Below are 26,148 nucleotides of genomic sequence, written 5' to 3' on the forward strand. Positions count from 1 at the left end.
GAAATCAGGAAGGCCAAAATAATATTGGCACTGCAGCTATCAAGAGATGTGAAGGGTAACAAGAAGGGTTTCTACAAGTATGTTAGCAACAAAAGGAAGGTCAGGGAAAATGTGGGTCCATTACTGAATGGGGAAGGCAACTTAGTGACAGATGATGAGGAAAAAACTGAAATACTCAATGCCTTTTTTACTTCAGTCTCACAGGCAAGGCCAGGTCCCAGAATACTGCACCAGGCAGCACAGTTTTGAGAGAAGGTGAGTAGACCTCAGTGGTGAAAGAACAGGTTAGACACTATTTAGAAAACCTGGATGGTTATAAGTCATGGGGCTGGATGCAATGCATCCAAGGGTGCTAAGGGAGTTGGTTGATGTGATTGCAGAGCCACTGGCCATCATCTTTGAAAGCTCATGGTGATCAGGGGAGGTCCCGGACTTTGGGAAAGGGAAAAAGTAGTGCCCATCTTTAAGGAAGGGAAGAAGAACGATCCAGGAAACTACAGACCAGTCAGCCTCATCTCAGTCCTCAGGAAAAATCAGGGAGCAGGTCCTCAAGGAATCCATTTCTAAGCACTTGAAAGAGAAGAAAACAATCAGGAACTGGCTCACCAAGGGTAAGTCAAGCCTGACCAACCTGATTGCTCACTATGATGAGATGACTAGTTCTGTGGATGCAGGGAGACCAGTGGATGTGGTATACCTTGATTTTAGCAAGGCTTTTGATACAATCTCCCACAGCATTCTTGCAAGCAAGTTGAGGAAGTATTGGTTGGAGGAATGGACTGTAAGATGGACAGAAAACTGGCTGGATCATGGGGCTCAAAGAGTAATAATCAATGGCTCAGTGTCTAGTTGGCAGCCAATATCAAATGGAGTTCCCCAGTGTTTGGTCCTGAGGCTGATTTTGTTCAATATCTTGGTTAATGATCTGGAAGATGGAATGGACTGCACCCTCAGCAAGTTCACAGATGACACCAAGTAGGCTGGAATGTAGGGCTAGGATTCAGAGTGACCTAGACAAATTGGAGTACTGGACGAAAAGAAATCTCATGAGGTTCAACAAGAACCAGTGCAAAGTCATTCACTTATGATGGAAGAATCCTATGCACCGCTACAGGTTTGGGACCAACTGGTTAAGCAGTAGCTCTGCAGAAAAGGACCTGGGGGTTATAGTGGACAATAAGTTAGATATGAGCCAACAGTCTGCCCTTTTGCCAAGAAGGCTGACAGCATACTGGGCTGCATTAGTAGGAGCATTGCCAGCAGATCAAGGGAAGTAATTATTAATGCCGTGTGAAACACCATCCTTTCTTTTCAACATCCATTTCCCCATTTCAAAGGGACAGTGTTTTGTTTCATTGTTTCATTTCATTTTGAAGCACTGTCCCATTTTGTTTCGCCAAAACTGTTTCTCTGTTTCAACACGTTTCAATGTTTCGCCCATAGGCTATAATGCAGAATCATGAAAATGCCTAAAACTTTGTAATTTCTTGCCTAATTTCAGTGAAAATTGCAGAGATGGCATGAAGCCTGTCAAGTTTCAAGGACATAGATGCAGAGGTTTCTCAGAAACTGCACTTCAAACTGTTCCCACTGCTGCCTGGGCCCAGTGCTGGTTGCAGCCAGCACCCAGCACCAGAGAAAATTGCTGCTATCCCAGGTGGCAGCAGCAGCCTCCTCTCATCCAGCGCACAAATCCGGGGCTTGCACTCCCAGGAGGAGTCTGGCACAGCTGGCAGATGACAGAACAAGGAGTAGTAATGAGTAATCATCTCAAGTTGCAGCAAGGGAAATTTAGGTTGGATATTTGGAAAAACTCTCTCACTAGGAGGGTGGTGAAGCACTGGAAGGGGTTACCTAGAGAGGTGGTGGATTTTCCATCCTTGTAGGTTTTTAAGGCCATGCCTGACAAAGCCTTGACTGGAATGAACTGGTTAGTGATGATCCTGCTTTGAGCAGGGGGTTGGACTAAATGATCTCCTGAGGTTCCTCCCAATCATAATTTTCTATTAGGCCTGCGCAAAGCAACTAGTATTCGCTTTGGATTCAGCCGATTCATAGGACATAGATTCGATTCAGTGATTCGAATCACTGTTCCAAATTGATTCAGCTGAATCTGATTCAGTGATTTGGATCGCTGGCCCAAATTTATTCGGCCGAATCTCCAAATCACACAGGCCCATCCCCTGCCCGCTTTCCCAGCCCTGGCAATGGCTGCCCTACCCACCCCAGCTCTCAGCACTTTGAAAAAAAAAAGCCGCGGCTCACTGGGTGTTGCCAGGTGGGGGAGGGGGGGGCAATCCCCGCTGCCCCTACTGTTCCACGCTGTATGGGCGGCTCTGCATGAGCCCCCCCCAACTGTCCCAGCCCCCCCAGGGCTGCTTCACCTGCCCCAGCTCCATCCCTTTAAGGAAAAAAAAAATTTAAACCTGGGACTCACCAGTTCCTGCCCAGCAGGGGGTGATCCCCACTGCCCCCCCCTGCTGCCCCATGATCCCCCAAAGCCGCTGCAGGAACCAGTGAGTCTGCAGTGGGGGGGTTCCTTTTTTTGGTGCTAAAGTGGGGCTGGAGCTGGGGTGGGTGGGGCAGCCACGCAGGAGCTGGAGGAGCAGGGGTGGGGTCAGAGGGCTCATGGAAGAACCCCCCATGCAGCATGGGGAGGCAGCAGGGATCACCCCCCTGCCAGGCAGCACCCAGTGAGTGTTTGTTTGTTTTTTTAAAGGGCTGGGAGCTGGGGCTGGGTGGAGGAACCATGGCAGGGCTGGGGGAGAAGACAAGGGATGGGGCCTGGCAGGGGTCCTCCCATGGTTCACTCCCCACTCCTCCAGCCCCCCCGGCCCCGACCCCTACTTACCACCTCCAAGTCTGGCTCCAGCTCCCTGCTGCAGCAGGTGGGGACTGCCCAACTCATTGAAGCTCCCTGAATCTTTTCCTAAGATTTGGAGAGCTTCAAATCGATTCAGACCTTTTTATTGGACCCTGATTCAATTTGGATTTGGAGATTCCGATACTGAATCGGACCGAATCTCCTCTGAGTTGAATCAGCACCCGAAGCTTCACATAGCCCTACTTTCTATGATTTTCTATGATTCTACAGGCAGGTCTACATGTACATTAATGTGCTTTTCCTAATGCACATTAAATGTAGTACCTCCGATGTGTGGTACTAAATAAATGCTCATTAGGCTGCTCTGTCACAGGCCCTTCAAATATAAAAGCAAAAATCAGTACGCCTTTAGAGGGAAACCGGGGGCAGGGAGGACAGGGGACAACAAGAGCACTAGATCCAGGCACTGATTTTTCCACAGAAATAGCACCTACTCTACTGGTCACCCAGCCACTGCCACTCCTTATAGCCTGGCAGCAGCTGCTGTCCTTGTGCAGCCACTGCCCCCAGCCCAGAACTACTCAGTTATGTCTTAGAGCAAAATACCACAGTAGCATAGCAGAAAAGGCATTTGCAAATATTGTTTCTAGATATGTCCCCATCGTAATTGGAACAGATATAAGAGTTCAGCGTTCCTGCTCATCTATATTTGCTCCCAAGAGGTGCTTAAGAGCCAGGGGTAATATCCCTTAAGCTTCGGCTGTACAAATCACTGATAACTCCTACATCACTCCATAATGTCTGCATCAAAGATTACTTACTTAATATAATTAGTACTGGAGACAAGTGAGGTCCCATTGGGAACCAAAAAAAATGTTGAATGATTTCAGCCCTGGCTAGATGTGGGCAGAGCTCCTATTAAAGGCAATGGGAATTTCACATTCTTCTGACGAGACTGATTTTGATGTCATTTCTTCCTTGCTCTTTTATCGATAATAATACGCCCTTTATAGTGCATGATGTATAAAAAGAGAATCTGAACATTAATGTCTGTTTCTAGAGCTTCAAAGGATTTTGTTAGGTATTTTTATAATTTTTCCTGCCATTGCCTGCCCCTTCCTCCTCTGTACTGAGCTACTTTCAAACTAGCAGTCAAAAATAATTGAAAACCCTTTTCTTCACTTCACTTATATATTTTAAATGAAGGAAACCAGTGCAATCATAATAAAACACTTGAGGATATAGATCATTGACCAATAAGTGTGCTTTCAGGTGCATTTATGGAACTCGGTCATTCAAAGCAAATCTAGACACGTGCTAATAGCTAATAAAGCACATACTACTAGGTCTTGTTCATCCTGGTACAACCTATTTAAACAATATCCTTGAAGTGCTTCTCAAAGCTGAGCCAAGTCAAACTCTGACATATTCATTTGTAAACAGAAATGTTATGAAGTAACTTTGCCAAATACTAGGTGTCAAATTTCTTGGTATAAAAATGCAGTTTGTGAGCATTCATTTAAGAATTATTTATTTTTAAAAAACCCTACAAAAGAAAATATACTATTCTGACACCAGTGGGTTATAATGTTATTTGCAGGTGTGCCAGGGCTCAGTTCACCACTGCCATGTACCTTGTGGAGTCTTTTGCACTTGTGCACTCATGTAAAACAAGATCAGACCAGGAAAGTAACATTTTACACCCACCCTGCACTCACTTTGCACAGCCTGGCCAATGACTAGACAACTATGCGTATCAGTAGAGAACTAGGCTCTGTGAATAGCGAATTGGTGCAAGTTACTCATTTTCCTAAACATTTATGACACCAAAGATATGGCTCTGACTCACTTGCCAGTTGAACCTTCTTTCTTGATGTCTGTTTTTTGCCTTGTGATGGTAAAAGCCAGTCTAAGGCAGAGATTTTTTTCAGGACTAATGACTATTTTCAACCCCAAGTGTTTTGGTAAAGGGTCTCCATGCATATCCATCCATTGTCTTTAAGATCTTGATGCTGGTCTCCTCAAATTTGACTAGCAAGGGGAAGGGCAATCTAGTCCTTGTGTAGCAGGGCACTGGACTGTGCCGGCTCCTTCAAGGTGGCAAAGGGGGCTAATAATAGACTCACCTGACTGAAAGAGTCTCAAGCTGGATCTATAGAAGCCCAGAGCCTGCACTGGTCAGGCAACCACAAAGTGAGGAGCTCTTGGCTGCAGGTACCTGGATGTTGCTGAACATCTCTGCAGGCCTGGAAACAGAGGCAAGTTCCCTGGGCAGAGCAAGACTGGTCATTGTTTATGTTAAGCTCGCGGCATTTATACACATACATTTTCATGTCCAGACATCCCAGAGATCCAACTCGTCAGAGCAGACTTGGATAATTGAGCCTGCTCTGCACATGAGCTGACACGCCTGGTGCTGCATCACTTGCAGCTGTATAAGTGGCAAAATGCACATCAGCACAGAGAAAATGGTAGTTGCGTGCTTTTGAACTAAAACACCTTCTAAGTGTTTTAGATCAAAAGTGAACCAGCACTATTTTCTGCGTGCTGGCACACATCTCACCACTTATACAACTGCAGCACTGGGCACTTTTCAAAGCGCCCAGCGCTTACATATATAAATATGCACTTAGAGGGTTTGAGGCGCCTGCCGGAGGCCGGAGATGCTTCTTGTTTATTTAAGTTAACCAGGTAATTTAGCCTTGAGCCCTGCAATGACAGGCTCAAGACCTGTTTAGAGAACTGGTAACCCAGGAGCCCTCAGACTGGACTGGGCCCCAGGAAAAGGCTGACACCTGGACCAGAGAGTTCATATGTGCCCAGGGAAGGGCTGAGCTAGGCTAGAGGGTCCACAGGCTCAGAGCAGGCTAAACCAGACTAGAGGGTCCAAGAGCCCGGAGGAGGGACTGTATGTGGGACCAGGGCTCTGAGACCCCAGAGGGAGACTGCATGAGGGACCAGGGGATCTGAGGGCCCATGGGGGCCAAGTGTACAAATAGTTAAAATCAAAGAGAAAGAACACCCCCAAGACTTGGGGGTGGTGTAGGGGAGAAAATGGAGCCGCACATTGAGCTCTGAAGGCTACACGTGCCCTAGACGGGCACAGATACGCACGTAGCCCTCAAAGCTGCAGGGGCCTTGCAGAGGCACAGGACAGCTGAGAGAGTCTATTGAGTTTAAGGGTCAAATCAAAGAGTTTGGGAGTCCAGGAGAGGCCCAGTGGTACTGCAAGTGGATGAAGGCTCACTCTAGGGCCTGTGGGCAGCCTCCCTGATTCAACCTCAAGTAAGAACAAGGTGTGGTGGGTGAGCAATGAAGGGAGGGCTGTAACAGAGGCTGAGGCAGGCAGGAATCACACAGCTACCAGGGGCTTCATGCCCTCCCCCCTCCCCCCGGCCATGATCCTGCCATACTGGGATTCTGTTTGTTAAAATAGCTAACCTTGCCCTAACACAACTGATTTGTAGCTGTCACATATCTATATGGAAAGGCTGGATTGTTTCTGTAAGGGTTTTGTTACATGGTAATTTTGGGTGGCTTTTGGAGCTCTTAACCCCTGGATTGTTCACACATTAACACCTGAAACTGTTTTTAAGGACTCATTAGATAGTTCAAAGTTACACCATACTCCAGGACAGGCATATCTCTTATCTGTGTTACCCAGCTCATGTTACACTAGTTTAAGCACTCCATCCACCCCTCCACTCCCTCGCCTCCTTCCTTTCCCCCATAGCCCAGATCAGGTCCACTGCACCCCCACCCTCCCCAACACCCAGATCCCATTCACCGCTCCACCCCCCACCCCTTACTTGTGGCACCCTGTGCTGTCTGTCCCAGGGAACAGGCAGGAAGGATTAACCTGTCTGATCATCAGCCACTGCTGCTGCTGTCTGGGTGGGCTCAGCCTGGAGAAGAGCTGTGGCCCTAGCAGTGGTGGTGGCAGGGCCAGGCAGTCACTGGGACCATGGCTCCAACCAGCAGCCACAAGTAAGCAGGGGGAGTGGGGGAGGGACTCTGGTGGATGGAAGCAGGATTCTTACCCTTCAGTCCTCTGGGCCCTTTTTGGACTAAAGCATGACTGCTCCAAATTCGAGCTAGCACTGACCTCAATCAACATTTGTGCGGCTCACAGCATAAGGTGTAACAAAGCCTTAACACACTCTTTGCGTAACAAGAAGTACTTGTGAAAAATGCCTGATTGACAAACACAGAAGCAAAAGTCCTCTCATTATCTAGAAAAAAATCAACATATAAGGAGCAACAGTGTAAGCTTCCATACAATGGCTTTAAATTTTCCGTTCCACTTTTGGAGCTTTGAGCTGGGGAGACTGCTTAATAATACTGGCAGGCACTACACTGAATATGCAATTAAACCTGTTACTCATGTTTTAAATAGTAGCCCAGCCATATATTCAGGCAATTAATGGCATGAAAAAATAGGAAATGAGCCACAAAATTATTCCACAAATGTGTAATATTTTTGTGGCTAGTCTCCATCGCACCTTAAATTAAACGTGTGGCAGGGTCCCCACTGTTCAACCTAATGCCAGCAGGATGACAGCCATGTGGGACACATGCCTAGAGCTCCACACTGCTGCTTTCAGGGTGCCCAATCAAGGGGAGCTCATCAGTTGTACCAGGTCATGGGGAACTGTGGGACTCCCTGCAACCCCACACAATCACTGTCTTGCCCCACAGCTCCCAGGAGCACATCCTGGTTGCAGGGACCCTGGTATCAGGGAATATCTCCTAGATCCTAGGGCCTCAGCGCACCAGACATTAAAAAACCATGCATACAGCTAAGATGCACATGAAGTTTTCTGTTTTCTTGGCACACAGGACTCTGGGACTGGCCTCAGTGCTGAGACCCACAATCAGCTGATTACAGGCCCCAGCCCTAGGACTGCACCAGCTCTGGTTTAGTCCCTAGGCTGAGACTGATGATCATTGTCAATCTGTGCAATGTAAGCATGCAGTATGGATGTAAAATGTTACTTTCCTGCTCTGATCATGTTTTTCTGAGTCTCAAGCTGGCTCCAGTGTGGCCCCAGCTGATTAACACTCTCAGCCCTGGGACCACACCAGTTCACACCAGAATGCAGGCACCCAGCTTTCCACTTGTCAGTAGCACTGGCAAGTAGCAATGGCATGACTGGAATCTGATCCCCAATCCCAAAATTGTGCATCCTGCCACAAACATGTGGCATGGCAGGAGGTGCAATTGTTGGAATCATGGACCAAATCCCATCATACCATTAAATGAGTGGGATGTAAAATTATACTGGGACCAGGGGGGCAGATTGAGGCCCCCACAGTGAGGGAGTGAATAGGGCTGGGGCAGGGGCAGGTGCTGCACAGCTGAGGCAGGGCAGGCCATGGGATGGAGCCACGAGCAGTTTGTCCAGTGGATGCAGGGAGGAGGGGGTGGCTCACGCTGCTACGCACATGCCAGGAAGCATGGGGGCCATGTGCCCCTGGATCTGCACATGGGGCAAGGGCAGGCTGCTGCTGTGGGCTGGGGCCAGGGCTGAGCCAGGCTCTTCCTGGCAGGGGGTGGGTGGGTTGGCCTGGGCTGAGCACAGGGCAGGCAATGGCAATGCTGGGAGTTGGGCTACGGCAAATTCTGGGGTGGCTGCAGCCCCCCCATAGTCTCCCTCTCAGTGCTGCTGCCACCTACCCTGAGCACAGCTCGGCTCAGCCCCCCACTGGGAAGAGCCCAGTGCAGCTCCAGCCCCAGCCCACAGTGGCAGCCTGCCCTCGCCCCATGTGCAGATCCAGGAGGCACACAACCCCATACCCTCCCAGGGTGCACGTAGCAGCAGGAGCTGCTCCCCACTCCCCATGCCCCCCAGAGGAGCCACTCATGGCTCCGGCCTGTGCCCCACTCCAGCTGGGCAGCACCTACCCCTGCCTCAGTGCTAGCCCCACTTCCTCCATCACTGCAGGGGCCTCAATCTACCCTCCCCACACCCTTTCCCTCCCCCTGCTCCTTCCCCCACAACAGATTTACCAGTCAGATGCTGCTCTCCAAGCTGCTCGGCCACATATCTGCAATCAGATCAGTATTGACCGATATGACTCATTAAAAATCAGCCATCGGTATAGGCCCAAAAAATCTCTATCAGTGCACCCCTAGTATCTTGCCATGGGTTTTGTTTTATTCACAACTACAGTGAAAGTATCCCATAGGTGGTCAAGAGGCTTTTATGAAGCAAACTAAGGCCACATCAAGAAGCAAAAATCTCTCCAATAAAAAGCATTCTGTCCAATGGAACTAAGGCAGAGCACAAGGATGGTTTGTTTCAATTGATATAATTCCACAACACTTTTAAGGCTATTTCCAATCCCTGGGTGTGTCCAGACAAGCACGTACATGCAGTATGCGGTGCCACACACTGCACATGCCACACATGCAGGCATTCCCCACATTGCTAATCTGCAGCACAGGGAGGGGTTTGACACTGGGAGATCCCACTGTTAAAAAAAAAGCCCACACCTAAAAAAAGCAGGGCAGCGCAAATGACAGCAGCATGCACTGCCCAAAACCAGAGCCTGGCCAGCTGGAGCCAGCTGGCCAGGTACTGGCCAGGCTCCCTGCTGCTGGATCACCATGGCTGCAGCTCTTGGAGGCCCCCAGGATCTCATGTAAGGCTGCCCAGGTGCTAGCACACATGCACAGGCATTCCCCGGGGACAAGTAGCAGCGGCCCATATAGTGCTGCTGCTGTTTGTCCCTGGCAAAATGCACGTTCCCGCTCATGGGGACAAGCCCTCTGGGGCTGCAGTAAAGGTGGCATACCTTTATGGCAGGGAAGAAAGCTTTGGAAAGCAAGGGCGGGACTATTCAATTGTTGTTGAGAAAAGGAGAATTCTAGCCCGCTACTTAAAAAATATAAGATATGGGGAGGGGAACAATTGTTGCGCTTCCAGATCAGCATCATGAGACTCATTCAGTAGCTGGTAGTTATTCAGTGGTCACTAACTTGACCATTTTGATCCCTAGCTCCCAAGTGAATCAAATTTCCAATTCTGCTTTGTTTTTAGGGTATCATTTTCCCATTAACATTTCACAGCTGTGCCTACAGGAGAAATTACAGTTGCTGAGGTCTTGATCCAGGACTTTGTCCCCCTATGCTGCAGGCTGTGTATATTAGTTATTTCAAGAGATCCTCTGAAAAGAATGTTGATATAACAGTAGCTCAAAATTAGGTACTTATGTTCTTCGACATGATAACCAAAAACATTATGACATGACTGGCTTCTCACAATTTTTCCTCATGCCTCTGCTTTTGGGTACCAGTGTAACCAGCACAAAAACACCACCACAGACACCAGCTCACAAGATCATTCTAATTTTTCCATGTGGGGGGTGTTTCTTTCCAAAGAGGCAAAAGTTAGCCCACACCCTGAGATGATTATTCAGGGTATCCATTCATATAATCATAGAATCATAGAAAGAGGTCAGAAGGGACCTTGTAGATCTTCAAGTCCGACTCCCTGCCTGGGCAGGAGGAAAACTGGGCTCAATTGGCCCCAGCCAGGTAGGCATCAAGCCGCTTCTTAAAGCCCCCCAGGGTAGGAGCCAGCACCACTTCCCTTGGAAGTTGGTTCCAGAGCTTAGCCACCTTGTGAAGTAGTTCTTATGGATGTCTAATCTAAATCTACTCTCCAACAACTTGTGGCCATTATTCCTTGTTATCCCGGGGGGGCGCTAGGGGAAACAAGGTCTCCCCCAAACCCTTCTGGTCCCCCCTAGTGAGTTTATAGACAGTCACCAGGTCTCCCCTCAGCCTTCTCTTGTGAAGGCTGAACAGGTTCAGGTCCCGTAGCCTCTCATTGTAGGGTCTGCCCTGCTGTCCCCTGATCATGCGGGTGGCCCTCCTCTGGACCCTCTCCATATTGGCCACATCCCTCTTGAAGTGGGGTGCCCAGAACTGGACACAGTACTCCAGCTGTGGCCTGACCAGTGTCACGTAGAGGGGGAGGATCACCTCCTTAGCCCTACTTGAGATGCACCTGTGGATACACGATAAGGTTTGGTTAGCCCTGCCGACCGTGACCTCGCATTGTCGGCTCATGTTCATCTTGGAGTCAATGATGACTCCAAGATCCCTTTCTGCCTCTGTGCTCTCAAGAAGGGAGTTTCCCATCTTATAAGTGTGCTGCTGGTTACTACTGCCCAAGTGCAGCACCCCACAGCACATGTCAGTATTGAAACGCATCCTGTTTTTGTTAGCCCACCCCTGCAACCTATCCAGGTCTTTCTGCAGTCTTTCCCTCCCTGCTAGCGTGCCCACCTCACCCCAAATTTTGGTATCATCAGCAAATTTAAACAGGTTGCTTTTCACCCTATCGTCTAAATCGCTGATAAAGAAATTGAACAGTGCGGGCCCAAGGACCGGCCCCTGGGGGACTCCGCTGCCCACTTCCCCCCAGGTCAAATATGACCCATCCACCACCACCCTCTGAGTACGACCCTTCAGCCAATTTGCAATCCATCTGACTGTGTAGGCATCAATGCCAAAGTCGCCTAGTTTTTTAAATGAGGATGGCCGGCCCCTTGCTTTTGCACTGATGTCTGGCCATTTTTATATCAATGCTGCTACCTATTTTCTCACTAATATTCTATGTAGACATTCAAAGCAGGTCAGGAAAGCACATCAAATTAATTTCCTACCTTTGAGCTCACCCACAGACACAGCTCAGTAGCACTGGCCCACCTCAGGGAAGCAGAATGGCAGGCAAATCCTACCCAATAATTCTGACACCTTTTTATAAGGTGCACTTACTCCTGCAGGACATCAGACCAACTCTGCTGGAAGGTGTAGAGATGGATGGAACCATGTGCCACATCTCCAACTGTCTTTGGAGACTTCATGGGAGTCTGAAGGGAACAGTCCCTGTGCTATTGGAACCCCATCTCCCTTTACCTAGTGGTAGCTTCTTATTCCATCTCTTCCTGTTGCACCCATGCAGAGCAGAAGGCATCTATATTGCTGTAGTCACAAATACTTCAATCTCACATCAACTGCTGTATATAGAGGCACTGGCCTGATTGCCCGACTGAACACGAGGAATTCCACTACAATATAAAAAGCCTCTACATTTCCAGCTCCACTAGCTCAAGCAAGCCGAAGGAATCATGTATACAAAATATTTAGTCCACAACTTCCTAGTCAAGAGCAACAATACATGTGCAACTAACCTTCTTATTTGCTTCAGTTAGGACAGAATTTGGTACTGAATATATTCTACAGCAGCAGTTTTCAACCTGTGGTCTACAGACCCCGGGGGATCCACAGACTGTCTAAGGGGTCTGCAAAAGATGACTATGATCAATCAAAATTATGTGAATACCCACACTTACAATTCAAAGGAGTTCACACCTCCATTCAAAATTTCCAAAGGGTTCTGAACCTCCATTTGAAATTTTTAGGGGTCTGCAAATGAAAAAAAGGTTGAAAACTACGGTTCTAGAGTATTTGGATGCTCAGAAATGCAAGCCACTCATAAAACACTTATCTATAACAATCTGTACCTAGAAACATGCAAGAACATTAAGAAAAGTTAATAGAATTCAAACTCAAGATGCTCAGTCCCCCAAAAAACATAAGCTTAAGATCAAGTACCAGAAACACAAGAAAGTAATAAAACAAGCAGGAAATAAAATAGGAATACAGAGGGAATTGTTAAAATAACCGGCAGTTAGAATTAAAGATTAAGTTCTTAATGTCAGAAAAATCAGTATTTCAATTTTGGTGTCACTCCCACTCCTGCCCTTAAATGAGATACATAATAAAGTCTGGGATCATACAGTTAACTTTAAAAAAAAAACCAAAAACCTGTTTTTTCACCATACCTAGTGCTCGCCAAAGCAGGCAGAAAACAATAGTGAAGCAAATATATGCCCAGTTCCACTCATGGTTGTCTCCAATGGTAGAGACCCCAAGAAAGATGAAGATAAGGGTATCGCTAACACTGCTCCACATCTTCATGAAGTATTTGACTGTAGTGTGAGACTTCAGAGAGATGTTGGCTTCCACATAACGTTTCATGCCCATGGCACAGGCAATAATTCTGAGAAAACAAAATGGAACAAATAACCATATTTTCTTGCATACAACATGCCCTGGAATAAGATACACACCTTGTTTTTGAAAGGCAGAATAACGAAAAAAAGATCTTTCCTTGTAGTAAGTACCTGAGTAGCAGCATCTACTATTCTCAAACAGTGATTCTTAACTAGGGTACCTTAAGATCCTTTCAAGAGTGCCACAGGCTGCCACTCCATGTTAGCACTGTTAGGCGGGCAAACATGATTTACAAGATAAGCCCAGAGATTTCAAACGGGAATTCATAGTGTTAAAAACAGTCTGATCTATGGTCTTTCTGAGCTTTTTGCAACAGAAAATTTGCTCTCTCATTTTTCTCTATTAAAAAAAAAGAGTGAAAACTAAGATCTGCCATTTTCTGAGGGGTGCCTTGAGTCTAACAAGAGGTATCCTGAGTCTAAAAAAAGTGATAGCCAGTGATCTAAGGAGCTGAGCCCAGTCCTTGTTCTGGTCCCTATAGATCCTGTACAGACTTTAATTTTCCTTTTGTTTCATAAGTAGCAGAAATGGTCCTATTGTATTTCCTTGTACATAATGTGGCTTTGGGGTATAAACACCCTTCTTCAGGCACAGGGAGAGTTTGTTGTTTCTTTGTGTCCTCTCCTAGATAGAATGGAAATCAATATGCAAAATGCTGGTCCGTGAAAATGCAAATACATGGCAGGGGGTATCAGAGCCCCCATGAAACAACCAATAGGTGAGAGAAAAGCAGGGGGTGGGGAAGTGGGAGAAATGTAGCTGGTAAAATGCAGACCTACACCATTCCCATCTCACGCTCATCATGCCATCAGGCAGCAGTAGGGCTCCTTTAAATCTAACTGATCCCTGACCACTATCTTAGGCTTCAGGCAACACTGGTAACCAGCACAGTAAAACCACCTTCCAACTCTCAGAGATTGATGCAAAGCCAGCCCAAGAGTGGGGAAACACATGTGATTAAATATACCACATTTTACAATACTATCCCCATCCTGAGCTGGATTTTCTGGGCTCAGCTAATAATCCAGCCCCTGAAATAAACTCAAAGGCTTTAAAAAGATCAACTGATGTCAAATAGATGTTAATGAACGTGCATAAGGCTATACAACTAATGCAGAAATGGCCTTCAACAGTGCTGCTGCACTTTGGAGGAAATTAGAGAATCACTACAGCTGTAACATTTTACTTCTTCATCTATTGCATATTCAAGGTCACTTTAGAAGTATGATGCTCCAATTAAAACTTTTGCCCTTTAATTGTTCATGGATAATTGGTTCTTTAAGCTACAGAATACATGTGGTTAGCCTAATTCATCAGTTTTTCAAATCACTATAATTTGAGCCTAGCAATCTCAGAAGGTCAAAGTAATTCAAGAATCAAGGAGTCAAAGCTCTGCATTTTTTATGTTACTCGAACAGAAACATTTTATACTAAAGGCTGAATTACTGAAAGCAAGACAAACATAAGTTTCCAAGTTCTGGTCTCCACTGCTACTTTGGTGCCACCCTCTTAAGCAGAAGACCCGATTTGATTTTCTTCTAGTTTACATCAGTGTAAATCAAGTTTATGTCATCTGAGGGCATTGGTGTTAAAATGGGATTAAAGTAGAGAGGCAGAAGATGACTAAGGGCTTGTATCGACTTCTCAGCATGGACAAAGTAAGCTAGGTCTGCAAGTAGGTGAGGCACTCAGTGCACAATATGTAAGAAGTAATGTCAGAAGCATAAGAACTCAGCTGGACACCTGGAAAAGCTGCGATGCACAAAGGCAGTGACAACTTCTAGCTGCTGATATGCTGCCAGTACAATGGCACACCTGTGGGGGTCACTGCTATTGCTCTATCCTCCTCCAAGTCGGCACCTGGGGCTACTGCTCCAGTTGCCCCACCTTAGTTATGCTATAGGATAGTCTACTCAATACTGCAACAGGAGTAATTCCCTTGCACTTCATATGCACAGGTAGCTGGTATGCTGTAAATTCATATCCTAGCTTACTTTGCATGTAGACAAGGGACAAGTCTTCGAAGAGACAGATTTTGAGTGCTCAGTGGGAACAAAGAAGTTCTTGGAGTAGATGGGCTTTGCCTTCTTTTGGAAAATGTCAGTTTTTCTATTTACCAGTATTGGAATTATATGCAAGGATCTATACTATGCATAACAGAACAGCACTCTCTGAAAATAACCAAACTGAAAACCTCCAATAGCAGAAATAGTCAATGTTTTCAAGGCTTTGCTGCTAAGAGCTCCAATCTGACCATTTTTATGTAACCCATATAAAACCAATGAACCCAATTCCCTTCTCACCAGCCTCCTGTCTTATCTCAGAAAAAAAAAAAAAGAAACCTACTGACTACAATGCATTTACCCCTTTTTTGCCTTACTACTAGTGAGAACAGAATGAGTCCCAGTTTCTGCTGATCTCTTCCTTCTGTCCTGGCTCAACAGGAGGGACTAATTCACAAATCCTTATTGCCAGAGCTATGCAAAACAATGAAGTTAAATAAAATAGCCATATAAATGCTTTGGATACAGCTGAAATTAGGTAAAATATTATTAGTATTGAGAAAAAAAAAATCAGGAAATTAAGTATCACAAATAACAGAATTATAGAAAACATGATCACTTTGAAATTAAGTTTTAAAAGGATTAGAAAACCCAAGTGAGCTGTAAGTAGTTTTGGCAAATTGTATATTTAACTCTGAAGTCTCACATTTTTCTTATGAATGTGAGAACTGATTTTTTTTTGCTATCTAAACTGAAAAAAATAAAAAAGGAATACATTCTATTTCTTTCATCCTGAAAGTTTTCCTTGGTTTTTTTTAATATTATTTACAGAGACAAATATGAAAAAAGATTCAAAGACACAAAATTAATCTCTAGTTTCACACAAGAAGCACAGACAAAAGTTATATTTTTCACATTATTGGGCCCCTGAATGTGCTCTACAGCCATGCTGTGACAAACACGCACAGCTGCAGAGTGCTTTTAAAGTGGCTCATGGCACAAAAAATAAACCCTCCTCAATGAGGTATCAGATGAAGGTGCTCTGCTTTAGAGCGCCTTAAGGAACTTGTGTTCTCTAGGGTTAATTTTTCATGAGTTCAGAGCTGGGATGATACCCATGAGACAGGGGGGCTCCAGTGCACCCCCACCAACTCAGGCCAAGCAAGCTACCAATTTCATGCTGCCATGCTCCTTTTCCATTTTCTGCTTTGCACAGCCAGAGCTGAAGGGGTGGATGGATTGCGCTCCCCCTACCTCATGGGCTGAGCCCAGCTCCCCCCAGTACCCCAGCCAGTAGCTTGCTGCTGCTGGCTTCCCCCTCCTTCCTCCTCCTCCCTCCCTGCTGACAGCCCTAGAACTGAGTGGGGGGAAGGGGGGCAGGGAGTCAGGGCTGGGGAGAGGGGTGGCTCCTCATCTTACTGTTTGCCTGAAGGCAGGTTTATTCCCCACCCCCACCCAACAGGTAGATGTCTGTTGGGGAGGGGGAGGAGGGGGGGGTGCCCTAACTCATGATGCTTTATGCAAAGTGCCATGAATTAGAATGGGGGCCTAAACATCTGTCATCGCCCCTTGAAATGTTTTAGTTTCTGATGCTTGATACAAAAGGAAAAATAGGTTAGAGTCACCAGAATATAATCTATGATGTAGAATGTGATAGTCTCTCCCTCTTACTCAACATCCCAGTAGTCAAAGCACTCAGTCAATATAAAGAAGACTCAAATAGAAAACTTATTTCACCTCCAAAAAGACTAACCCAGTGTTTTCAGGGGGTTTTTTTAGATTTGAGGCACTCCACCATAACTTCTGAGAATTGAACAGCACACCATTTCAAAAACTAATTTATTTATTATAGTGCTTACCTGCATGAAGAGAAGCCAAGAAGGAGGAGGGGCAACTGGCAGGGAAGCAGGGAAAAGCCTGTGTTTCTGAGTTGGGGAAAGAGGAGCAGCTGGAAGGGAAGAGCCTGCATTTACCTCCTTACTGGAACCTGTGCTTATCTCTCTTATCTCCTTCTCCTGCTGTCACAGCACTCCAGCTATAGCACCCTGGTTGAGAATCACAGGCCTAACCACTTATACTATTTGAAGCTGGTTTTCTTCTATCTCTCTTGCTGATGTTCCACTTTATAGAAAAAGACTTAAATGTTTACTGAGGCAGAGAAAGAGAGGTGAAAATTACTCTATAGTTTGGTTGCTAAAGCACTCACCTGTGTTGCACTGCTTGCTTCAAAGAATAGTTAAATATTTTACATAAAATGGAACACTTCTAACAAGAGAGACTGAGAGGAACTAGCTAGCACATACCCTGTCATCTGGTGGCTAGGGCACTCTTCTGGAAAGCAAGATGTGTGTTCACAACCCTTCAGGTAGAGGAAGGCATCCAACCTGTCTCCCCTGCATCGTGAGTAAACCTTCTGTTTGCTGGACTATTAGATAAAAGGGCACCACCAGGAAATCAAGATGAGCGCAACCCCAAGAGATTGTTTGTAATCAGTACTGCTTGGTGAATTCAGCTCAAATTGAATTCCAAACAAGTTCCAAGTAAGTTCGGAACAACCTAAAATGGGCTTTGCAGTGAATAAATTAGTTAAGAAATAGAAAAAGGTTGCCTGGCTCTGGTTCTTATGGTATCTACTGTTTATAAATAAAACAGATTGATTCAGTACAGGACTGCTGATCCAGGGATTAGCTGCCTAAGCAACTGTATTGTTACTGAAACAATCCATTATTAAAAAGAAAAGGAAATGGATTCCATAATGGGTACAGTAGAACTGTTAGAAGGATGAAGCATTAAGACTGAATGCCTTCAACTTCCATAATGATTTATGCAGCATATTTATTTCACTGTTCAGCCTCATGCTACTATAAATAGAGTTTTAATTTACCTATTCTCATGACTATAGCTGTTTTCAATAATGCTGAAATATTGCCATTCTAGGAAATAAAAATCAGCAGGGTATAGGAGTTACCTATTTATATACAATGGAATAGCCTTAGTTTAACAAAATTAACTATTTTGATACTGCTGTATTAAGCTGTTATGTGGGTATTTAATTTTCTTCTGATCACTACTATTATCATTATTGCAGTTAGTTACGAAATCACTGTAATTTAGGATCAGTTTATAGTCATTAGGGAAATATTTAATATCTTTTAACTCTGTGTTCCTCAGTGGTAACTGACTCCATTTCCTTAAGAGGATCAGAGACAGCAGATAGCTAGGATTTATATATTAGGAAACTTGTGATAAATTCACAAGTGTCAGTCACAGTTCTGATTTCTGGGACCTCAAAACATGGGCCCTAATCCTACAATGAGTACTACACATACTGATCACAGGTGCATAGAGTCTCACTGAGTATATCTACATATGCCATTAATGCACAGCAATAAACTGTGGAGTTTATTGCTGTTTTCAATAATGCTGAAATATTGCTATGTATGAGCCATTCTAGGAAATAAAAATCAGCTTATTGCTCCACAGTTTATTGATCCTAGGAACCTCCCAGGTACACTATTTACATGTGCACCCAGACTGCAGCACACTGAGCCGGATTGGAGCAGCTCCAGCTGGCAGCGGGCCTGGGGGGTCAGCCAACAGCCCAGGGCTGCTCGACTGGGCTCAGTGTGCTGCAAAGAGGCTGGCTGGGGCACAAGGGTGCTTCAGTACAGGGCTAGCCAGCAGGCAGCCCCCGCACTGAAGTGCCCTCATGTCCCAGCCAGTGAGATCAGTGCCTAAACCTGTGCTGCCATGCACAAAAAAACCGTGCATCGGGGTTGTACTTGTAAATACATATATGCTGAGAAATTTACTGTACAGCTAATGAGTCAACAGCACAGTAAATGTCTCGTGTAGACATGCCCACTGACTTCAATACCTCCTCACATAGGTATAGCAAGCTGTCCATTAGGAGCTCAGTGATGTCCGTTAGGAGCTCAGGAATTCGACACCAAATGGGAATCAAGGGAAAGCAACAAAAGCACCAATAGTTCATGCATAGCTTGAAGTTAAGGCACATAATTTATTCAGGCAAAGCACACCAAAAGAAAAGCAAGTTCCTCTAAAAAATAAAGGTGGCAAAGCTAGATGGATATAGTTCGTTGCCTACTAGCATGGGAAAGGCAGAACAAACAAGAAATGAACCCTTGGGGAAATGAATGGTTCACCACCTCATACTGCTAAATCATTTACCAATATTGCCCTTGCTTTCCCTTCCTTCCCTCTTACAACATTGCAGCAATGTATGGTCCAACAGGAAGCACATACAGTAGCAAACAATAGAGTAACAGCTACAGTCATTCCACTAAGCTCAGTGGCAGAGGCATCAGTATGAATGAGAAGCATCTGTCCTGATGATGCAAGAAAGAATCAAGATCCATGCGTGTGCACGTGCCTGTCTGTCTACCTAGAGTCAAAGCTATTAAAGAGTCATCATCACACTGATGAGTTATGGCTAACTCTTAATTTAAGCGTAGCGGGGAAGTGGTTAATCTCAGAGCCATTTGTGGGATGACTTTTGGGGAATTATGTTTTTAGGACAACCACTGATCGCAAATATAAATAGATGAATTGATCTCTACGATCAAGATAACATACACTAAAACACTAAGCAGCCAAATCTTGGTCAGAACACTCTAAGGAAGGACAAAATAGGGAGTTTCTTTACCCACATATCATCTAAGCAGCAGTTAAGTGAGATACCTAATACCCTGTGCTCTGGGTACTCTGGGACTGCTTACTGTGTATTCAAGTGCTACACAGCCTCAATGGGCTGTTAGCCAGGGAGGTAGCTGGGTCTCAGCCACATACCACGTATGCTGGAGTGCACACAGAAAATAGGAAAGTTTACAGTCTTTTGAAAAGGGAAGCAACGTGCAGCTCACTGCATGCTCATCTCTCTCCCCACAAGCAATGCTGTCTGCCTACACCAACCTTCCAGAGTAACAGCAGAGTATAGCCCTAAGTAAAGGAATTGGTGAGGATGGGCAAAACATTGTGAACAAAATCAACCCAGATGAACATCTTGCCCTCATCTCAAAGCACACCCACACGTTTCTGGGGTTCAAAGCAGATCAACTATTTTGTGTACCTTTTCATATCCCTGTTTTGACTGGGACTCAGAGTGGAAGTGGACGTAACAAAACAGCGCTAGAAAGGCTGCTCTGGCTCTGCCAACGTTCCAAAGCACTGGAAATCTCAGACAGTTTGATCTCACAAGGTTTCCAAACTAAGGACATGAAGCCAGGCTCAAATAGCCACCAGAGTATTTGGATGCTGATTGAACCATTTGAAGTCTGCCCAGCACTAGTAATCAGGACTGTTTATGATTTCCTGTTATAAAACATGCAAGCTAGCCCCATTCTCTCCACCCTGGAATGCATTGTTTCAACTTAAATCCTTTAGGATTTCAAATAAGTCAAAGTCAGATGCCATCTGTTCTATGGTACACTGCTAAGACCTCTTGTCAGTCTTTTAAATCCTGACACAATCTCAGCATACTTGAAGAATGCATAACACCATTGATGTGCAATTGTATAATGCATGGAATGTGATTATAGCCCTGAACTATTACAAAGGCTTTTATATTTTTTGTTTCCCTTAGTACACAGATGCTCATCATAGAGCTCAGGCTAAGCAAACTTGATAGAAACCCTTCTTATCATAACTGAGTCTTTTCTGCATATGTAACCAGGAGGATTAACTGCATGACTGAAAGTCATACTTACGCCACAATACCAGAGAGATGAAACATTTCTGCAGTGAGATAAGATAGGTAACTGTACAGGAAGACAAAGAGGGGCTCAATGACACGGATGTTCTTGGTAAAGCGTGTAGTAAAAGCAGCAGTCATCCCAAATATAAGGCCTACCAATACCCCTCCTATGGCAACCACAAAAAATTTCCCAATTCCTGCAAAAACATCAACAGTTTTGATTGTTGACATTTCACAGAAGGATCTAAGCAGCTTGTACAGCACCTAGAAGAAAATAAATGGAAAGAGAAAAAAATGCATTAACTATGCATAATCAAGTACTGCAGTGACATCATATTTTTTTATACTTCTGCTGATCTACCAGAATGCTATAATGAAACAGTGTTGTTTTTAGCAGTGGATTTTGCCTCCTAGATGCATCATTTCCCCTCTGGCTCTGCAAAGATTTCCCATAAAAGATGAACACCCTGCCTGCCCCCTATCCTCAGCTCCAGATACTAGCCAAGGGACACCCCTAATACCACAGCTCCAGTGGATGCGGGAGGCCCTACCAGGTGTCTGAGGAGCTGTAAAGACACAGTTTTGGTTATGGGTTGCTCTGCCCCCTGGCAAAATCCTCAGGATCCACAAGATTTTTCTAGGGTCTAGGGCCATAACAGATAAACCCCATGTTCTTCATGGAATGATGCAGTGGGGTGCTCTTAAAGGGATCTCCTTAGAGATTTTCTTTCTCTCTCAATCTCCCCAGAAACTTCTTAGAAGATGAAAGAAAACAGGCAGTAAGAATTTGCCTGTACTGTGTAATGCCTGTATTTAATTGATTCCAAACACACAATGAAGGCAAATATCACTGATGTGAATGAAGTGGCCAAGACATGCGTACAGTCTGTACTGCTGCTTCATGAATGATTATAAATATATTTCTACTGCATATTTCTAAACAAAGTAGTTAACTTGGTGTTATTTCTCAAAGTCGTACAATCCCCAGATTTGTGACTAGAGCCCTGGGTACTTCTCTCCTGGTTGATTATTCCAGCCACTAGGCTACAGAATCGCACCACCTTCTGGCCCAGTGGGCCTTAAATTATTTTCTGTGTACTTGAACATAGTTTCTCAACCTGTGGTATGTGTACCCCTGGGGGCACGTAAGACACAGGCAGGTGGTACGCAGGTACCCCAACTCTCTCTCTCTCTCTCTTGCCCTCTTTTCCTCTTTCTCTATCACCCTCTTTTCCTTTCAAAACTATGGCAAAAAATTTGGTGCACCATGAATTGCGCAGTGCTTTAAATTCCCCAGTAATAATTTGGTTCAGCCCTCCTAACTTTGGCCAACATCACCTCTAGCCCAGGTACATACTTGAGTTGTGCACCCCTGGTGTAAAAGGTGGCAACCCTACCCACACCAGGTCAGACATCTGTCATATCACAGCCATATATACACAGCCCTTCTTCCCACATATGGCACACATTAGTCTGTAAATATAAAATCCCCTGGAAAATTGAGTGTTGGGGTACTTTTGAAAATTTTCAGAAGTTAGGGGGTACTTGCTGCTTAAAAGGTTAAGAAACACTGCAGTAGAAAATGCCTCAACAAAAACAGCAGAGAATGTCCCCACGCAGGCTAGCTTATGGAGTGATTGTTCAGATATTTTTCTGAGGGGTTATCCCCTCAGCAGAACAGGGAAATGACTTTATGTCTCCCAGAGCCTCAGCAACAGAGCTAAGTGTTAAGCCATTGAATCAAAAGGTAGTACCACATCTTCTCCGGTTGTGCTTTAAAAGAGTAAGCCCTGCTCCAGTGTGGACAGAAAGCTTGTAGGCACCTACATTTTCTGGAGAAGGTTCTGAGCTGTGGATCCAGAACAAAAAAGGCACCTCACTGGAGGGCTGAGTAAAGTGTCTATAAGCCGTGGAGACAGTGGCACTTGAAGACACAACGCCCTCACCAAGACTTCAGGTTGAAGTCTGTAGTGTGTTGATGCTCCATGGAACTCCATGGTGAGTGAGCTAGTTGTTTTGAAACCTGTTCCCAGATGCCTAACTCTCCCTGTGCACTGTATAGGAAGTCTAGGTGCTAAGGTCAGGGTTCCTGAGTCCCTCTAGGGCCAGACACCTAGAAAGTAGGCACTGAAACACCTAAGTTCTTGTGAATCTAGTCGTAAGGCTCAGATTATCACATGCTATTGAAATGAATGGGAGTTGGATGTCTAAATACTTTTGGGAGGCTGAGCCAAATTGACTTGCCCAAAATTACCCAGGAAATCCTTAACAGAACAGGGAATTGACTTAAGCCTCCCACATTCCAGACTCGCATGCAATCCATCAGACCTCCTCATACTCTCTGCCCAAAATAAAAGATAATACTTACAACTGTAACAGCATCATTTAAGAGAGATTCTCCAAAAACCAAAATGTGAAGCTTTTCATTGACATGTATCTCTTCAAATACAGACAGTACTGCTACAGGGTCCACTGCAGCAATTAGACTGCCAAACAAAAGATTATGGAGCAAGGATATATCCTGCAGGTGAAAGGCTTTCACTTGGCATATCCCATACAGTGAGAAGCCAATTCCAACCACATTCACTATTGTTCCCACTACAGCATACAAAAGGATAGTCCCAATGTTCTCAAAAAAGGGACGGCTGGGCATGAAATATCCTGCATCAAGAACAATTGGTGGCAGTAAATAAAGGAAAAAGACATCACTGTCCATGACTGGTGGGGACTTATCATTTAAACCATAGATGATTCCTCCCATGATGAGTCCCACAAATATCAATAAACAGCTCTCAGGCACAACTGAAGGCAGCTTGTTATACAGATGAAATCCTGGTGAGAGGTAAAGAAATAGCATCATTTCTATATCACCATGCAGAATCAGCATAACACATCCACATCATCTCAGCATATATTTGTTCATAATTTGAAAGAGAAAACATATTGTGGGTTTTAGAAGACAGTATTCTGAGGTGAGAATGAATTATGTTTATCATAACTAATCTTACAAATGACCAGATTTAAAAATAATACCAGTTGGACTCTTCAGGCAAATATGCACTGAATTTAAAAATTGCTTTAAATATTGATAAAAATAAAATGTTAATAAATAAATTACAATAATTTCTATTGAGCCTTTCACCCAGGAAGATGATGCAAAAGCACTTTACAGATTTACGTGCAAACTATCAGCTGCCAGAACACAGCCAAGCCTGGGAAAATGCAACCTCCTTGCTATATTACATCACCATATAATAAGAGGAGAAATTTAGGTAGGTTTCATGGAATTTCCCAAGGAGAAATTTGTCTAGAACACCTCTAATTTTGTCAAAAGTGCTAGGAGAATATTATGGGAGGTAAGGATTTTTGGGGGTCATATCTTTTATTGGACTAACTGCATAGCTGGAATAAAGTTAGACAAGCTTTTGAATGGAATGCATTCTTCGTCAGGATATTTTTAATAACTATAATTGGGATTGACCCTAATTCATAACCTTAATTATAACCATAATTCATAAAAGTTAAAAATATATTTTTAGGCAATGATGCAGTAGTAACATTACAAATAACCTACTTAAAATAAGTAAATGATAAACAAGGATCCAGGTTTTCCATTTCCCACAGGAAAAAACAAGGATTTTCCCTTTTGGCTGAGAAAAACGCAGGTTTTTCATTTTAACAGAGACACGCAGATTTTGCATTTTTGCAAAGAGCTCTCTGCAGGCTGGCAGAGTTCCAGCAGGAGGAGGGTGGTTAGGCAGGGGGCACTATATGCATGCGTGTGCTCACATATGCACGTGGCACTAGGCAGCCTGGGGAGTAGCTCCCACAGGTAAATCTGGGGGAGGGTGGGGATTGAGGCCCCTGTAGGGAGGGAGGGAGTTAGGCAGGGCTGGGGCTGGGGCTGTAGCTGCTGCCCAGCTGGGGCAGTGCATGGGGCTTGGGGCCTGGGGGCAAAATGCACAGCCACAGGGCCCCAGTGAGGAGTGGGATGGAGCCATGGGCAGCTCAGCTGGGGGGTATGGGGAGGTGGGGCTGGCTCCCTCCCCACTGTGCGCACTCCTAGGGGGGCATAGGGGGCACATAGCCCCCAGATTTGTGCATGGGGTGGGGATGGGCTGCCCACTGCAGGCTCGGACTCCCCATCCTGCTGCCCCTGCCCTGGGGCCTCCATGGCCCAGTGGGTGAGACCCAGTGAGGCAGGGCAGAGTAGGGTCAGGCAGGGAATCTCCTTGCTGCGTAAGCCCTGCACTGCCATGGTGAGGTGCCCCCTGCCTGCCCAGCAGCAATGGGAGAGGTAGCAAGGAGTTGTGCCCCTTGCTGTTTCTGGGTGGGCAGGGATCGCCTTGCCATGGTGGCATGAGGCTCACAGTAGTGGCAGCAAGCTTCCCCACCCGGCCCCACTCTGCCCTGCTGCACTGGGTCCTACTTGCTGGGCCATGGAAGCCCCAGGGGAAGGGGAGCAGGGTGAGGTGCCCGAGGCTGCAGCAGGCAGCCTGCACCCACCTCCCTCCCCACATGGGGTCTGCTCTGAACGTGCTGCCCATGGGGGAGAGGGAGCTGGGCTCTGCACTCCACTGCCACAGCAGCTGCCGCCTCCCACCAGGGGGGCTGTGGGTGGGGAGTGAGGTAGGCTCCCCAATTGCTTTCAAACTGTAAATATATCAATAAAACATCGTGTTCAATGGATACCTATGTCTATATAGTTGTGTTTCATTTTAATTGCAGGTTTGGAATCTTTTAATCAGAGAAGTTACAATTTTTTTATCAGAGAATTTATGATTTTTAAACAGAAAAAAACAGGATCCCTGGTGATAAATCAGGTAACATATGATTTAGTCAAATAACATACTGTCTTCAGCACTACAGAAGTGGATAGCAACACTAGCTAAAAAAAAAAAAAATCAGTTACACATTTCCAACAAGAGAAAGCCTACTTACTATTAATAGTATTATCATAATAGTAATGATAAATTAATACATTTCCATTTTAATATGTACTATTCAGCAGTACTCCAAACAATTAGAAAACAATATTATGAAATACATTCACAACTGTACTGTGAAATTCCAGTACAGTCAGACAAATGAAGCAGTGTCCAGCTACTTTGTGCACCTCTTACAAATTTTCAAGCTATTAAAGGAAGTAAATTGAAATAAACCAAACTGAAAAGAAAAAGAATAAGACCAACCTTATGTGATTGTTCTTATTTGTCCAGTTATATTACCAGCTATCAGGGCCTCATTGTACTAGAACCTGCATAGACTTTAAAATCCTCTCTCTGCACCAAAAACTAGGTCTGTGCGAAGCTTCAGGTGGTGATTCGATTCGGAGGAGATTCAGCCTGATTCGGTGGCCAAATCTCCAACTCTGAATCGAATCAATTTAAAGGTCCAATTTAAAGGTCCAAATTGATTCAAAGCTCACTCTGCCAAGCTGCTCAGCCCCCCAGCCCCTCCCACCCCTGCCCAATGCCCCAGCCCCCCCATGGCTGCGGACCCCCCCCCACGTGGGTCT

At 45.2% G+C, this 26,148-nt stretch overlaps 1 protein-coding gene across 1 annotated transcript in view; it reads right to left on the minus strand.

Moving 5' to 3' along the window:
* Nucleotides 1-26,148, minus strand: part of LOC102368371 (sodium/hydrogen exchanger 2-like) — a 66,247-nt gene that overhangs the window by 38,521 nt on the left and 1,578 nt on the right. Inside the window, exons 2-4 of the mRNA XM_006026989.1 lie at nucleotides 22,999-23,462; nucleotides 20,644-20,894; nucleotides 12,683-12,900 (exon numbers count right to left, since the gene is read on the minus strand). Of these exons, the coding sequence (XP_006027051.1) occupies nucleotides 12,683-12,900; nucleotides 20,644-20,894; nucleotides 22,999-23,462 (933 nt within the window). The remainder of the gene's footprint in view (nucleotides 1-12,682; nucleotides 12,901-20,643; nucleotides 20,895-22,998; nucleotides 23,463-26,148) is intronic.

This window comes from Alligator sinensis, unplaced genomic scaffold (genome assembly GCF_000455745.1).
Source record: "Alligator sinensis unplaced genomic scaffold, ASM45574v1 scaffold666_1, whole genome shotgun sequence".
NCBI lineage: Eukaryota > Metazoa > Chordata > Crocodylia > Alligatoridae > Alligator > Alligator sinensis.